General features: G+C 37.6%; 1 protein-coding gene and 1 long non-coding RNA gene across 2 annotated transcripts; both read right to left on the reverse strand.

The window, feature by feature from the left end:
• Positions 1–8521: 8521 nt before the first annotated feature.
• Positions 8522–9031, reverse strand: LOC129233777 (ankyrin repeat domain-containing protein 1-like). The gene has a single exon (XM_054867755.1). The coding sequence runs from the start codon at positions 9029–9031 to the stop codon at positions 8522–8524; it is 510 nt and encodes a 169-aa protein (XP_054723730.1).
• Positions 9032–9076: 45 nt separating this feature from the next.
• Positions 9077–16744, reverse strand: LOC129233778 (uncharacterized). The gene is made up of 3 exons (XR_008581487.1): positions 16629–16744; positions 14590–14669; positions 9077–9149 (listed from the first exon to the last, which is right to left on the reverse strand). It is a non-coding gene; the product is annotated as an uncharacterized LOC129233778 (long non-coding RNA).
• Between the last annotated feature and the right edge of the window lie 1298 nt (positions 16745–18042).

Raw genomic sequence — 18042 nt, forward strand, 5'->3', positions numbered from 1 at the left:
AAATTTTGTGATGTAGCCGCAAAGTGGACCCAATTCAGGTCTGGGTCGACCCCTGTTCTTATATTTTTTCAAACAATTCTGTATAACTAGATACATATTTTGGCGAGTTCTGGGCCACAGAGAGCCAAGGAGGGCCCCTTGTCCGTTTGGTCGATGAGTGTCCCGCTTTTTATAAAACTTATAACATTTCCTGACATGGCCTATGGTCGGCTCTGGGTGAGCAACAAAGGTTGTTCACAAATTTTGAGGTACTCCCAATGTTGAAAAAGCAACAAGAATAACTGAAAAAATATGCTGGTATCATTGTGGAACTCGATTAAGGACATTTTTGCTGTCGTCATAATATGGCACTCTAGACTCGGGAGAAGTACAGCCTTTTTTTCGCAGAAATTTTTTAAGAGATAATTTGAATCACAGACAGTTTTAAATCTTATCAAGTTTCTGGTTGAGGTTATTGTGTACTTGAAATTGTTATTTTTGATTTCAATAAAATCCTATCAACTTGAAACAGCAAAACATGCGGGAAAAATCAAGTGATTTTGTTTGTTAATAGAGTTTTTCATCAAAACAATCAATATTATCAATGTATCATGATTATTACATTGTGCAAGCAAATGAGACAGGACGAACATCAAAACACCATAATTGAAGTAACATTGGACAAGAACTATTCTTACTTACCTGTCACAATCCAAAAAAGGGAAGCATATAGAACAAAAAAGGTCAGCAATAGAGTATGTTAGATTTTAAAGTATACTAGCACTCTCTTTTGCTGCCCATTTTGTTATCGATATTTCCATAATAAAGCTCGTTTGATGCAGTAGCGTAGTATTGACTAACTTTACATTTAAAAAAAAACGATGCTCCGTTGAAAACAAAATAAAGACTGAAACAAAACGCTTTTTGAAAAAACCTTCTTTGATTCTTACGGCTACAATGCATACTCAACAAAATTAGTAATGAGAGCTAAATATCAATCAAATTCAAATAAGAGCTAATGAATAAGCTGTTCTTTTTTTCTTTTTTTTGTTTCAAAGCTTCCTGATTATAAATTGACGAAAGCCACAGAATACTTAAAATTCATCCGATTGACTTTTTACAAGCCTCTTCTTTAGACTACCACGAAAACAACAAAAGGATATTATTATTCCTGAATTTTAAATGCGAACTTTCACAGTACTTAACACTGACTTTCAAAATGTAAACTCCATAACGCAAATAAGCGAATTCGACCGGAACGACCGCGCGTTTGTTTATAAACTCCTTCGATTCAGTTGATGACCGTGACGTCAGAGCCCCGACCGGTCGAGAACGGAGCAACCGAAGATCAAGAGTTTATAAACGCGCCCTTAAACCCCGAAATGGGAAGATTGGGCGCCGAGTATTTTGGGAGCCGGGAAGTTTGGGCGCCGAGCATTTTGGGTGCTCAGAGCATCGAGCACAATGTGCTCGGCGCCCAATCTTCCTAGATAATGATTTAGTATACTGAAATAGTATCGACTCTGTAATGGATATATTTTAATATCAAACAGATGATGGGGCTTGGTATTAACTCTTTCGAAACTAGTTTAAAAGCTACACTATTGCATGAATAAAACACGTTGCCTTGGGTATCACTAGCATTTTCAATCGATATGAATGGAACATATGGAGATTTGTAAGTCTTTTTTAGATAAAATTTAGAACAACACATATCATGAGACTATTATTTCTTGCCTAAAATTAAATTAAACAAATTTTATTAACTGCTAAATTTTATTAATGTTTTCCTCTATGCGAATGGGATAGTAATGACAAGAATAATAATAAGAAACTAGTATGTTGTGGCCATCACGAAACTTTCTTCTATATTTTTCCTTTTCTGATCCCTCCCCATGCTTGACGAGGAAGCAATATTCCTAGTCTGCAATATTAGTCTGAATTATTGCAAAAGCAAAGCAAAGAGCGAAAATTGAAAGTTATTTCAAAAGCCTTGCTGGAATTAATTACAAATATTTTATTCTTTAACAAACATAAGATGGCAACAGTTAAATATTTTAAATCACTGAGATAATATTTCCGGTCATTTCCATACAATTAAAATCACGAGAAATACGCAGACGACAATCTATTACGATTTATCTTTCTTATTGTTGCATTAATAGCTATTTTTATTCGCAAAAAAAAAAAAAAAAAAAAAAAAAAAATTTGAATTTTTGGCATCTTGAATTCAAATTATGTTTTTCGCAATCACGAGCGTGTGTTTGTGTAGGCGCATGTGTGTGGGTGCGTAAGTGTATGTATGCGTGTGTGTGAGTGAGTGTTGTGTACGTGCGTGTGCGTGTAGGTGTTCGCGTGTGTGTGTTGGCGTTCGTGTGTGTGTGTGTGTGTAGGCGTTCGTGTGTGTGGGACATGGACGCCACCGCCCAGCAAAAGTGGATTTCGGGGGACAGTGCTCAGGACCAGCCACGCCGCCGCCGGTGGACGGTGGTGCTGCAGCCCTGGTCCAAGCTGAAAAAGGTACCGTAACGCCAAAAACGGTCAAGTGAGAACAATAAGCAATCGTGATTGCTCAAAAAAAAAAAAAAAAAATCAACACCTCTTGGAGCGATTGGAGTCAAAATTGAACCAAAGCCTGTTTACGTATGGATTCACATATATTCCAAATTTCAACCAGAACGTAGCACTAGTTCTTGAGATAGGGCACTCACAATGGAAAAAAAGAACGGGCGATTGCACTACCCCCTTTTTAGCTGTTGACACCAAAATGAAATCAGCTCTTATACCCACTAAGGGCTACTTGCCGATAAATTTTTCTTTCATTTCGTTCATTATTTCCTGAGATACAGCAGTCACAATTGACGACAAAAAACGTTTTATAGCTCAGCCCCCATTTGAGTTATTGACACAAAAATTGAATCAGCACCTGTTCCTGTTAATGGCAACATATGGACCAAATTTTGTTTGATTCCGACAGTTACTTTCTGAGGAATAGCAAGCACGCGTAACTCAAAAAACGTCCCATTGCTCCACCCCCCTTGGAGGAATTCGCGCCAAAAACCAATGGGCACAAATTCACAAAGGGGCACATATGTGTACCAAATTTCGTTCAATTTCTTGCGGTAGTTTTTGCTGAAGAGCGGCCACAAAAAACTGGTCACACACAGACAGTCATTTTCCAAAAATAGTCGAAATGGACTCAGCACACCTCAAAACGTTCGAATCCGTCAAAATTCGAAAATTTGCACGAATCCAATACTTTTTTCTATATATTAGATATAGAAGAAAGTAAAAAGAGTGGTCCTTAATTTGAATACTTAAAACCAGAATTTCTACGTACTATTAAAAGTAAAGCTAAAACTCGCATCTTTGGTGAGCTTTTTCAAAGTGAATCAATTCTTGCTGATTAATGCTAGACACTTAAGAGGGATGTTCCTGACGCCTAATGCAGAAAGAGAAGAACAATGGCTAAGTTTCTGATCATTATTTTAGTGTTAGTCATGCATGTGAATTTGCTCATTTCTTTCAAACTTCTGTCGGTCTAGTGTTAAACAAAATTTGTGGGTGATGGCGAAAAACTGTTTGCATATTTGAATTCAGCGCATCATTTTGCATGAAGATCATCCGTGTAACAAAAGAAAAGTTTTTTTTTCTAGACTAGTGTTATTAATTTTCAATTTTTGTGTTTTACCTACGATAAATCTTGACTTTTGATAGTGAAACGAACATTGCTCGTTTTATTTGTATTTATGGAATAAAACCTGCTGGCAAAACTATTCTTTATGTACCGTTACGTCCCATGGAAAGGACTTTTAACCAGCGATATTCCCATCTATTTTTCTGAGGGTATAAATACTTCCAGAAATCCATTACGCACAATTTGTGTACGTGATCATATACATAGTCATAATATGAAAATTTATGAAGTTTGAGGGTATACGCCATGTGTCTAAAAAAATGTTTGAGGGTATAACAGCGGATATGGAGAATCCCTTTGGGAAGACCACTGCTTTTAATATCAATTTGTGAGCAAAATTTTGAAAAGATTGTAAGGTATGATTTTTTCCCAGGACCCCAGATAAAACGACTTGCTGATCCCTAAATGAGTTCATAGATGAATGAATGATGCCCTCAAAGATTCATCTTAATTCATAGGGTATAGCACTGTTCAGAATAAATTTAAGACCTTACTTTTTCTATTTTATTTTTATTTCTGATTGTAAAATAAAACTAAAAGCTACAAAGTTAAAAAAGTGTTTTCATTTTCAGTAAAAAAAATAACCTCTTCTATTTAGCATTTTTGCGTTTCACAGTAAAAGAGTTCTTTTTTGTATGCACCGTCCGATTTTTTAGTACAAAGCTAAGAGGAAAAGTATATGACTCAAAGAAACATTTTTCTTTTTTCTACGGGGGGCTTAAAAAAACTTACACAGGTTTTACATGAACTGTCCTGTTTTTTGTCACAGTAAATCTTCAAACTGACATAGCTCAAACGTTTTTTATTCCTTAATCTAAGTATAAACATTAGCAATGGCTGAAAATGTAAATGATTGCAGACATGTGACTGTAAGTACATTGTTGCATGCATGGAGGTGAAAGGAAACTGTTTTCCATGCATAAAAATGCGAGCCTATGGACGAAGAGACACCCGACAAACGCTCTCTTCTGTGCTGTCAAGTCTCTGCAGCCATTTACCCACATTTTTGGCATTGAAAGGGATTCTTCGCAGCTCCGAAACAGTTTTCTTTTCGGCTATGCACTGAGTTATAACCTCATTTTTTGTCATTTTAGGCATTGCCCAATAATAAACAGACTTCAGTTGCAAAAGCTGCAAGTACAAATCCAAAATAAAAAAAATTTATTTTTAAATCTGTACCTCAGAGCAAGACCGACTAAGTCCAAAAAATGCGATTTTCAATTTTTTTGGGGGGAATTGTACGTTGAAGCATATTCCGGAGAGCATATAAGCTACCTTTACTCCTGTTCGGTCATAGGAAAATTTAAGGCCCTCTCATTGGCTTATTCGAGTGTCAATCAAAGCTTCAAAGACGCCATTGTAATGTTGCTAGTCGTCTTTCGCAGTGTTTCTTGTTTGTAATTTGCTAAATACGAATAAGCATTTGCAAATGATATCTTTAATTGAATGTTGCTGTCAAAAACAGCATTATTTCCAATCAATTTCATTCTTTGCAAAACAAATGAAAGCTGCCTTTGAGCTACTATGCTATGAAATAAAAAATAGGTGGCGCCATCTTTGGGCAAAAAATGCATGTTTTACGATATTGTTTTGATTTAAAGTTATTTAAAAATAATTCTCATGGTAAATTATTTTGTAGAAGGAAAAGAGCGAATTCTGCAATTTTTCATATTCTTAATGATATTTAATGCAATTTAAACAGCACTTCTTAAAGAAATGATTACCGTTTAACTTAATAATAAATATTTCTAGTGAATAATTTAATACATAATAACTTCTAATATAATTTTCTCGTGCCAATTTATTTCTAGCTAATTTCTATTGAATATGAGTTAGCATTCAAAAATAATATCTTTAATTGAGTAGTGAGTGCATCTGGAAAAAGTTGTTTTTTGTTTTGGATGAATTTCTTTCTTTACAAAAAAAAAAAAAACTAATCCTTTACTTTAAAGATTATGTTTAAAAGAATCAGCTGTTCGCGCACTACTATTGGATCAAGTTAGCTGAACAAAATATCATATCGTAATTGGTTGGATTACTTTATGTGTGTCTTCACTGGTTAAATTCATAATCCTGAATTAAATTATAAATAGCCGATGTGTACTCTTCATAAAATGCTAAAACAATTGAGATGTCTGTATTTAAAAAAGAAAGGCTTCCACCTTCATGAAATTCAATTCTTTTAAATACTTTAAAAAATTTTCAATGAATGTATGATATTTAATGAATTTGAATGATTACATTCAAATTGTTTCAGAACTATTCATGAGACCACGAAGGTCTTATGAGCAGTACAGCAAAAAAGTAAGGAAAACGTTTGCTAATTTTGCTGAAAATATTTAACAGTTGCAGTTCTCTTCATGGGCCAGTCTAAAAAATTTCGCTGTATTTTTTTTTACAATACATTAAAAGTCATATATTGATTTCAAAATTGTCTCAAAAATGGTTGAGTTTTCAACTTTTAGAATTTTGTGAGACTTTTTTCCCCCAAATGTATTTAAGTTAAACAGTAAATGAAACTGCATGAAATTCTCTTGAATTGCCTCATCAACTGTGTGTGATAATTTTTTTATATTAATAATAAATGAATTTAAGGTAACAAACGGTGCCATTTCTGAAAGTTTGACCTGAAATAACATACATATAATTTTACATTATGAAACATTGCTTTTCAATGTTATTTTCAAGTATTTCATTCAAGAGTTTAAATTACCTATTCCTTTTTACATAACTTTAAATATTATGAAGAATATTAAAAGATAAAGAATTTGCTGTTTAATTAAAAAAACTTACACTGAGAATTAAGTTGACAAATGAGTTAAATTAAACTCCAATAGCTCCTTCTTCAAAAGCGCCATTTTTACTTTCTTCTATATCTAATATATAGAAGAAAGTATTGGATTCGTGCAAATTTTCGAATTTCGAAGGATTCGAACGTTTTGAGGTGTGCTGAGTCCATTTCGACTATTTTTGGAAAATGTATGTGTGTCACGTCTGTGTGTGACCAGTTTTTTGTGGCCGCTCTACAACAAAAACTACCGCATGAAATCGAACGAAATTTGGTACACATATGTGCCCCTATGTGAACTTGTGCCCATTAGTTTTTGGCGCGAATTCCTCCAAGGGGGGTGGAGCAATGGGACGTTTTTCGAGTTACGCGTGCTTGCTATTCCTCAGAAAGTTACTGGCGGAATCAAACAAAATTTGGTCCATATGTTGGTACTAACAGGAACAGGTGCTGATTCAATTTTGGTGTCAATAACTCAAACGGGGGTTGAGCTATAGAACGTTTTTTGTCGTCAATTGTGACTGCTGTATCTCAAGAAATAATGAACGGAATGAAAGAAAAATTTATCGGCAAGTAGCCCTTAGTGGGTATAAAAACTGATTTTATTTTTGTGTCAACATCTAAAAAGGGGGGTAGCGCAATCATCCGTTCTTTTTTTCCATTTTGAGTGCCCTATCTCAAGAAGTAATGCTACGTTCTGGTTGAAATTTGGAATATATGTGAATCCATATGTAAACAGGCTTTGGTTCTATTTTGACGCCAATCGCTCCAAGAGGTGTTGATTTTTTTTTTTTTTTATGCGAATAAAAATATTTTTATTAATGCAACAATAAGAAAGATAAATCGTAATAGATTGTCGTCTGCGTATTTCTCGTGATTTTAATTGTATGGAAATGGTAGGAAATATTATCTCAATGATTTAAAATTTTTAACTGTTGCCACCTTATGTTTGTTAACAAATAAAATATTTGTAATTCATTCAAGCAAGGCTTTTAAAATAACTTTCAGTTTTCGCTCTTTTGCTTTGCTTTTAAAATAATTCAGACATTGGGATGGTAGTCAAGTTTTTGCATGTGTAATTTTGTTTTTGTTGGGAATATTGCTTCCTCGTCAAGCATGGAGAGGGATCAGAAAAAAAAAGAAAAATATAGAAGAAAGTTTCGTGATGGCCACAACATACTAGTTTGCTTAAAGATTTGCTTCTGGGGAAGAATTCGATCACTGGGAATCTGGCGATCTTTCTTCACAGGGGTCCGTTTTGGCTCTAGTGCCAGCGCGAGAGGTATTTTACCAAAATAAAAATATTAAGCCCAAAAATAAGACGACCGGGACACATCCCCCGATGACGCATCGAGGTATGTGAAACACATTCTAATTTTTTAGCAGGGTTAATACTTTCGGCTCACTATTTCTTTCGTGCCAATAGGGTACAATAAAAGAGAATTTATCAATGGCTTGAATATTCCTTTTATTACGTGATTCATACACACAAAGCATTTCGCACATGATGTACAAAGCTATTTGAAAGGTGTCTCAGAATAATCATCTTGACAAGACAAACGGGTTTGTTTACGAAAACAGCAGATAAAGTTCAGTCAACTATCTCGGGCACATTCAAAAACAAAAGATTCATACAGTTCAGGTCCTGATCTTTATTTTCTTTTTCGCCGGGGACTAGAGCTCCGCGGCCCGGGCGAAGTGCCTCAGGTCGTCGTCCGCCAGGCACGCGAGGAGGACGTCGGTGCAGGTGGGGGGCAGGGGCGGGCAGAGGAGGGGGAAGCAGCGCAGGAAGCGATCCTCCAGGGCCCGCCTCTCCCGGACCTCCCCCAGCCGGACGAGGAGGAGGTCGCCGAAGAGCGGGAAGCCCCGCGCCAGGAGGTCCCGGTCCGAGAGCCGCCGGATCGCCTCGTCGGAGAGGCGCCGGGCGAGGCGGGAGGGGTGTCGGCGGGCGAGGTCGCGGAGGGAGAGGCGGGACCCCTCCGTCAGGCCCACCCTCATCTCGGCCTCGCACTTGGAGAGCAGCCGGACGCCGCGCTCCTCGTCCTCCTTCCGGAGCTTCATCTCTTCCCAATGTACGTCGCCAGAAGCACCCTCGCCACATCGTCTTGTCTACACCACAGGGCCAAGGACAGGGGACAGCGTCCACCTATATCTTTAAGCTTCAAACGCGCACCCCTCGACAGCAAAGATTGAACTATCCGCGGGAGACCTCCTCTCGCAGCGTAGTGCAGGGGGGTGCGGCCCCAACTGTCCGGCCCGTTGCATTCGGGGGCGGCCCCCAGCAGCACCTCCACCGCGGCCTCCTTCCCCGAACACACGGCGTGATGGAGGGGCGTGCTTTCATACCTGTCTTTCGCACTTGCATTCGCCCCTCCCGCGAGTAGGATACGAACGACATTCACACACCCACTTCTTGCAGCGACATGCAGAGGGGTGCTCTCTTCGTAATCCACGAAATCATTGATGCAGTCGGCGTCCGCCAGCAGCTCCGCCGCGGCCTCCTGCCCACAGTCCAGGGCCAGGTGGAGGGGCGTCCTTCCATTCAGATCCCTCGCCCTCGTGTCCATTGCTCCGTTCAGCAGCTCCCTGATCCTCTCCGTGTCTCCGCTCACTGCTGCATCATGCAACGCTGTCCGCCCGTCCTCGTCCGTCTCCGACGCACCTCCGTTCTCCGGCCGGCGTCTCCTGGAAGAAAGAGAGAGAGATTCACGTTCCGTTCATATTGAAAGCGGGAGGAATTTCGATCACTTTCCCACACATGGAATCTAATCTGAATGAAGTCGGGACTAGAAAACCTCTAAACTAAAAGATAACTTAAATCTAAACATATTTAGCTTGATGCAGGTACGGGACATTTGGATTCAATGTCCTAAATTCTTACTCCAACATGAATTTTACTGGATTGGAGTTTGAGAAATAGCACACGATTTCCACCAAACTATATTTATTACTAGTGGTACCCGCACGGCTTTGCCCGTAATAGAAAAATTGAAAGGTCCTTTGGTTCGCCTGTATATTTACAAATAATGTATGGTGAATTTTCTCGCCAATTGGCTCGTGCCCGTGTTACGGTTCCACGTTATGCTAATTTCGTAATTGACTCGTCCATCTTCTGATAATTTTGTTCTTAAAATTGGATTAGGAAAAGAATCACATCGAATTTTCGAAAAATCGCTTCGAGGTGCACACCCCCATGCTACATACTAACTTTGTGCCAAATTTCATGAAAATCGGCCGAACGGTCTAGGCGCTATGCGCGTCACAGACATCCTACAGACATCCAGACATCCTCGGGACAGAGAGACTTTCAGCTTTATTATTAGTAGAGATGAGCATATTGAAAACATCGTTACAGTTTACACGTGCTCGTGTGGGAAAGTGAAGCAAAAGTCCCTGACCACCACAACAGCTTTACACATTGGACAACACTCTGTGGCCACACCAAAAGCAATGGTGGTAAAAAATGGAAACAAGGTTCATTTGCATAAACATTAATGATTTAACGACGTTGGTCATTAAACATGAACACAAAACATGGAGAATATTCTATTCAAATTATCTACTTTCAGCTTCCACAACAACAATGATTTATGAGTTGAAACTAGGGTTGTTTATACGCAGATATATTTTTCGTTTAAAGTTTGTGCCCTACTATACGATCTGGGGCTCTGCTCTTTTAGTGTTTCATTGAATGTGCAGAACGACTCGTACACACCCTACATGAAAATAAAAAGGTTTTAAAAATTATTTTTAAATGCATTTAATTTGTTTTTGAGGAAATGATTTGTGAAAAAGCTCGATTCCTTATTCTGAAACAGCATTTCGTAAAAATGAATAAAGATGCAATGTTTTACTAAAAACAACTGTAGAGCCGGATATCCGAATCCGGCAGACAAAGTGCAGGATGTCCGGTATCATCGCTATCCGGCGCATCCCTGGTATCGATGCGAAGAAAACTGCATCGATGAACAGTTTTCCAAACATTACAAGAACACTTCAATATATGAGATCTTCACCTCTTTCTACCCACAAGTGTTCGCTCAGTGGTCGAAATTGGACGTTATTCATAACTGAATATTTGAGAAACCTTGTTTGAATTTAACTGTTCCCAACATTTTTATTTCTACTTTTGCTCTCGTTTACTGCATATCCGGAAACAGACAACTTTTATACGTACACGCAGTAACAAAATGTAATTATTTTCCAATTTTGCTTTTTGTCCGTCAATCTCAAAATATATCGATGAGAGGGGATATTTCGGCAATGGGGTCGTTTCCGAAACTCTTAAAAGTGTTTTTTCCGAAAAAGCAAGTTTAGAAACATGGATTTTAAGCATTTTTTAAAAAGTTTTTAAAAATTTAATAATTTTTAACAATTATTTTAGTCGATGCGCAGATTGAAATTCAGTTTTTACGCTTCTGCACATGGCATCAAAGGCGATGAAATGCCATTCACTGATGCCATTAGCGCATCGCGCAAATGGTCACAGCACAGGAAAGGCGGTCGACAGCAGAGCGTAAACATTTAGCACGGCAATGGAGTAGTGCGCCAGTACATCCCTTGTAACGCCATAAAGATCACGCTTTATATCCAAAATCGAACGTTTAAAATATGAATAAAAAATAACCGTCGAGAAAACAAGTTTTTTTTCTGGCCCCATGAAATTATTTGATTTTTCACAAAATTAATTCATTTTTCACAAAATTATTTGATTTTTAAAAAAAAATTTAACATTGTCATCCCAATACCAAAGCTGAGAACTTCGAACATGACTTTTGTCCACCCAGCCAGCACTAATCGAAGCACTGTGATTGTTAGCGTCCTCGAGAGAACAATGGACTGTTTGTTGTGGGAAGAGAACCAGAAGCCCTTTCGAATCAGTATTGCGTGTGGATTGTAAATAGTAGTTCCCTTAGCTCTTAGTCAAAAATTAAAACTGAACCACGTCCAACTCATTAATTAGTCTCGACAGTATCTGAGAATCGGAAGGAATTCGAGGGGGTCTGCCAACAGAGGAGGGGAAGGAAAAAAAAGAGGAGAAGAAAGGAAATGGGGTGAAGTTTTAAAAAAATATTAATGAGAAAAGCAGACACTGCACAAGTTAGCAATAAGAGCTGTTTACCAATAAAGGGCAGGTATCACAAAGATAAAAAAACTTCCTCGAGAAACTGATGATCACTGTTCACATTTTGCAAACTAAGCCTTTCTAAACTGGACTTCTGTCATGAATCACAAGTTGTATTGGACCACAAAAAGATATTCACAGATCACAATCAGTACCTGCAGTTCCTTGACAGTCTCAACGGCATTCGTGGGCAGGGATCGTAATTTTGCCTCTGATTCCCTGCACCTTGCGCTGGAGATTTCAAGGTCACGCTGGGCCTGAAAGAGATTTGCAAACAATCAGAGCGAAATATGGAACACACAGCAGAATTCACGGCTGCACCCCCATCACTGCTATCTATCAAGGAAAGTTAAACACTTAAGTTGCGTTCTTTGAAAGTATATGAAATTTTTGAGTTTCGATAACTAAAAAACGCTTATAACTGTTTTTCTAATGGATTTAGGTTGTCGTACCTTGGGCGCCCTGACAATTTTTTCGTTAGGAGTATTTTTTAAACCCTTTCCAACCATCTCAAATTCGAAAATATTGGACCATCCGTTCGCGTAGAAAGAGCCATTCAGGACGAAATTGCGTTGTTCATTAATATCTCAGTTAATTAGCGTTCGATTTCAAAATTTGTTATTGATGACACTAAAACTCGGCAATAGCTACCGAACAAAGAAAGAATGAAGGAAATCGGTTCACAAACAGAGGAGGAATCGGTACCGAAAGAAAACGGCTTGCCTATTAATATACAAAGATACCCCCTTTAAGTTTGCATTCGTCCTTCACGGCTTACGAGAACTTAAAGGTGGGGGAACGTTATTGGGGTTGGAAAATACGTCACATGTACCAGTGGCAGTGGCGTGAGTACGTACCGCAAGGCCCCACAGTCTGGGGGCCCCGGATTCGCAAGGGGCCCAAAAATGTTTGAGCTTTGTTTTCATTCAATTTTATTAAATTTTTCTAAAAATCAAACAGTTTTAAGTGCTTATATTGATTCTGGGCCTCTGAGCCTATTTGTCTACCCCCCCCCCCCCCGAGTAAGATATCAGAGGTCGTTGGAAAAACACTTTCTCCGGGCCCTCTTATAGCCATACGTTGCAATTTTTGCCACTTGCTAAAACAGTTTTCGCCATTTGGGGGCCCCCCCAATGGCCGGGGTTCTAAGTGATGGCCCAGCAGGCCAATTCAGTAAAGTGTCCCTGACATTAGGTGGGGAAATCAAACCAACTCTTGACCTCCCAACTTAAAGAAAAGAAATGGAATAGCTACTTTGTTTTAAGATTACTTTTTTTTGCAGGCAATTTTTATTATATTACCTACTAAGTTTTCCCATTTTTTTTTCTTCAAAACAAATAAAAGATAAGGACTTTACCAAGAAAGTGAGAAGGAAGAGATCCTCTAAATAATTGCCTTTAATTTACCAAAAACAGCCTATTGTGTTTTTAAACTTATATTTTGGAAACATTCCTGAAGAGAGAGTCCAGAAAACCTCTTTCTTCCCAATATTCAAAAATTGCTTAACATTACTTTTTTGGAACTTCGATTTTGAAAAATTCCGAAACCTTCCCAAAAATTTGTGATTTTTAAACTTTGATTTTCAAAAAAACTGGAGCAGTCCCGGAGCCTTACCTCTTATCGTCATGTCATCAAAGGTGGCCTACAACTGTGTTTCAGGAGTTTAAATTCGGAAAATTTCCGGGGGAGAGCCTCCGAACCATCCAATTTTTTTTGAATTACCGAAGATCATCTAAAATTGCGTTTCGGGAACTTCAATATCAAAACCGTTTTCCGGAAGTCTCATCTTTGAACAACTTCCCCTTACACCTTACATAAAATCCTATAAACGCATTTGTCGACCACTTTGGATGAAGTTAGGGGAAGGGATGAGGGGGTTCCGAACTTTTCCTTATAAATCAAAGTTGCAAAAAGGCAATTTGAGAATGGCTTACATTCGCATTTTTAAACCTTCAATTTCGTAAAATTTACAAAGAAGGCCAACAAAATCGAAAAATTGTGCTTCAAATTTACATGAATACGATTTTTAGTAGGGGGCCCAAAATCAGATTTGCTGGGGGGAGGGGGGCAGAAAATTTGAAGTTACACAACTGATCAGTGGCGTGGCTAGCCGATGGTTTTTTTTAATTGGGGGGGGGGGATTCGGCGGGCATTTAATCTTTCACTTTATATACGTACTAGCTGTACCTTCACGGCGATACCCGTGCAAAGAATTTAAAGCTTAAACTAAGGCTCCATAACGTTAAACTAAGCCAACAGTTGCTCCGAAGCATAAAAAAATCCCCCAACTCTATTATCTAACCTCACTAGAAAGTCGCCCGTCATGGTATGAGGGGTGGAAATTTGCTTCCACGTACATTTGAGAGCAGCGATTGCCTGTTGGGGGATATTTTGTACTTTTAAGTTTTAACCCAAACTCCAGTGGATTGACCCTTAACTCTGGCAAATAGCAGATAATGAGGATAGACAATGATGCAGTGGCTAATAAACAATTTTTTTTTTGTTTTACAAAATGATGTTTCCGTGCTTTACTTTAAAAAACGTAGCTCTTCAGCGACTATTCGTTTTGAACAAGCAACATATTAAAAGCCTGGATATTCACCGTGGGGTGCAAAAGTGTCAGTTTATGATTTGACTTATAAGAGAACCCTTAAATATTCAAATGGAAAGCAAAAATGAAATTGACACAAGAATGGCATCGACAGGGAGTGGAGATGAAGCACTAAATAACAAGTTGGATTGAGGAAAGCCTTCGAAATTTCTAAACCATCTGATGATTTAACTAATTAATCCATTAGAATGGGATATTAATTGACAAAAAATTCAATTTTTCTATTTCCCCCCATATTTCCCCAGATTTTTTTTTTTTTTTTTTGCTTTACCCACCAGTTTAAAATTTCCATAATTGTTACATCTCCAAATGTGACACAATAGGGAAGACTTTCCTTCCCGTTCTGAATGAACGACAGCACAGTGTCACTTCGTATACGGACAACTTACTTGGGAGGTTGTCCTTCGCCATCTTGGGATTGACGCTTGGACGTCGATGGCAGCTCCCCATCTGCTCCTCGGCCACTCCCCTGGAACAGAGAGAACACAGGGTTCTTAGGATGGACAGCAAATCAGGCAACGCATCTACCAGTGTATATTTTACCTTACGTGGACCATTTCGAGCTTTGAGATCAATAATCCTAAATTTTATGAATTCACCCCTTATAGTTACAACGCTATTCAGATCTGAAAAGTGTCCTTTTTACGCTGACTGACTGACGCATAGCGCGATTTTGAAATGTTTCCTCAAATAAATCGAAACAAAACTTTTGTCAAACGCTGCAAACACAAGGTTGCTAATGTTTAAACTTAAATGTGTAATTTTTAAACAGAATGGGACTTGTAGCAATACTTAAAGTTCCATTAAAGTGAAAAATGATCCGTCAAGTAATTTAATTCGCAAATCTAAAGCTTGAATTCGCCACCTTGAGATGATTATAAGACGAAGAGTCGAAACATTGAGTTCCCTATTTTTTTAAAAGTTGTCCCTAAATTTGTGCACTGCAAAAAAAAATAAATAAATAAAGACCGTTAAGGCAAAATAAAGACTATAGCTTTAGATCAGCTTTCAAAAAACAAATGATCCCAACAAAACAGACACACGAACAATTTTTTACTTTCTTTCATAATGTATTAAAGTTCATCCTTTCATCACACCAAATTCAAGTGTTCCTAAATTTACATGATTTAACTGTTCAAGATGGATATTATTCATACTGGTAAGTGCTTTTTTCCCTAATTCAATGACTCTATCTGATAATTAAACAATATGAAAATCTTTTTGAATATAAACAGAGGAGTTTTTGCACATTTAAAACCTTTCAAGTGATGGTAATGGTTTTACTCGTTTGCACCCGGGCCAAATTTTCTGCATATAATGTTTGCACTTTTCCCTTTATTAATAAGGGGTATTATAGTCAGCACACTGGAGTACAACATATTTTTTTTCTCTACAATTACTTCTTTCGAGTAGGGATATTTTTGAAGAATGATTGAAGCTTTCAAAGCTTTGGGTAAAAAAAAATATGTTGTACTTTAGTGTGCTGACTATAATACATCTTATTATTAATGGGAAAGCTGTAGCTACTATATACAGAAAATTTAGCACGGGTACAAATGGGTACAAGTCATTACCATCACTTGAAAGTTTTGAAACAGGCAAAACATCCTTCGTTCATCTTTAAAAAAATTTTTAACATTGTTTAACTATCGGATAGATTAATTAAATCAGGAAAGAAAAGCACTTACTAGTATAAATAATATCCATCTTGAACAATAAAATCTTACGAAATTTGGAACACTTTAATTTTGTGTGATGAAATGATGTCTGAAACTCAACTGATTTATTCTGCTACAAACGGATACGTGCCTCTGCACCTTATTACTCCAGGTGACGGAAGGGAGTAAGGTAAAAACAAATAACTAAGTATCATGTTTTGGTTTACTGTTTGCATCATCCCAATACCAAAGTTGAGAACTTCGAACATGACTTTTGTCCACCCAGCCAGCACTAATCGAAGGAAGGCGAGTTGTTAGCATCCTCGAGAGAACAATGAACGGTCTGTTATTGGAAGAGAACCAGAAGCCCTTTTGAATCTTTCGAATCTGTATTGCATGTAGATTGTAAATAGCAGTTCCTTTAGCTCTTAATCAGAGTATTAAAACTGAACCACCCCGATGCGTTGATTAGTCTCAACAGTATCTGAGAATCGGAACGAATTCGAGGGGGCCTGCCAACAAAGGAGAAGAAGAAAGGAAATGGGGTGAAGTTTAAAAAAAAAACTTAATGAGAGGAGCAGACACTGCGCAAGTTAGCATAAGAGTTGTTTGCCAATAAAGGGCAGGTATCACAAAGACAAAAAACTTCCTCCAGAAACTCATGATCACTGTTCACATTTCACAAACTAAGCCTTTCTAAACTGGACTTCTGTCATGAATCACAAGTTGTATTGGACCACAAACAGACATTCACAAATCACAATCAGTACCTGCAGTTCCTTGCCAGTCTCCCCTTTTTGGAGGCCTGCATTCGTGGCCTGGGATCGTAATTTTACCTCAGATTCCCCGCATCTTGGGCAGGGGATTTCAAGGTCACGCTGGGCCTGAAGAGATTTGTAAAGAATCAGAATGAAATATGGAACACACAGCAGAATTCAACGCTGCATTCTACGAAAGTATATAAAATAGCTACGTTTAATCCAACTCGTGAACAGGGTTGAATTAAAAGAATGGCCAACCTTTGAAGATTTATAAATGGCATCAACACCATGGGTCGATACAGATACAAATTGAGTTCGTTTTGTGGCCCCTTCACAGAACTTTAAATAGTAAAAGCGGCTGCAAAACCAAAGCCGAATTTAGCTCTATGCCACCCCGAGACATGGATTTTAAATCTGTCCCCCCCCCCCCCACTGAAAAGGGAGAAAAACGTCCTTGACTCAAAATCGGGGAGTTTGCAGTGTTTATAAAAACTAAGAACCATTTCAATGTCCAGCAGGGGGTCTAAAATTTAAAATTTTCTTCAAAAAAATTGTATTTTTCTATTTTTTTTTCTTTTTGAAAATTGGCTTTTCAAGTTTAAATATCAAGTTCAAAAATTATAAGCAAACACATTTTCACATCAACATTTGAAAATAAATAACTTCAAAGATGGTACATTAAAAAAAAAAGTAACTTAAACTAGTATAAATCTATATCTTAGAGTACTATGTGGGATGCTTAAATATTGCAGGAGAGCAAAAATTTTTATTTAATTCTAATTACGTACTTTTGGCTGTTTGTATTTTTCAGCTCTAGAATTTCTTAAAATTTACCTTACATTAAAAAACAAAGTGCAGAAAAAAATCAGTTAGTTAAAGAATATTATAAGTTTTAGACTCAATGTCAGATACCTAAATGTTTTTTAATTTAAATAAATGTGTTTTTTGGGTACCAGTACATTTCAAGTTTCTAAAGAAAGTTCTGCTCTGATTCGGACAATTGTACAGGTTCACACTTTCGGATGCAAGTCGGCAACGGCCGCCGTTGTTCAAATTACGTGAAATATTTTCCCACAATTGTTTTGATATAAAAGGGAAAATATAAGAGGGAGTGCGATTGGAATCAAAGTTGCCATCCACCGGCAACTTTGCTATCTACGACGTGTGCCTCTATTCCAAAGAACAGAACCATTTATTTAACAAGAAGTTCCGTCTAGAACTATTCGAGCCTACTTTCCCGTATACCCATATACTACTTTCTAGTACCTGATGAATATTCTCAAAAATAGCTAAAATCGAAAATTGTTTCAAGTACATTTTTTTAATATTTTTAGCTAATTTCTTGGAAAAAAATATTCCTCACTCATCTAAAAAAATTAAATGAATAAAAAAAAACGAATAAAATAGCAGCACCTTTTAAACA

This window comes from Uloborus diversus, unplaced genomic scaffold (assembly GCF_026930045.1).
Source record: "Uloborus diversus isolate 005 unplaced genomic scaffold, Udiv.v.3.1 scaffold_713, whole genome shotgun sequence".
NCBI classification, from domain to species: Eukaryota; Metazoa; Arthropoda; class Arachnida; order Araneae; family Uloboridae; genus Uloborus; species Uloborus diversus.

Excerpts from the sequence above, each read along its gene's own strand:
- LOC129233777 (XM_054867755.1), bottom strand. The coding sequence starts at position 9,031 with ATGGACACGAGGGCGAGGGATCTGAATGGAAGGACGCCCCTCCACCTG.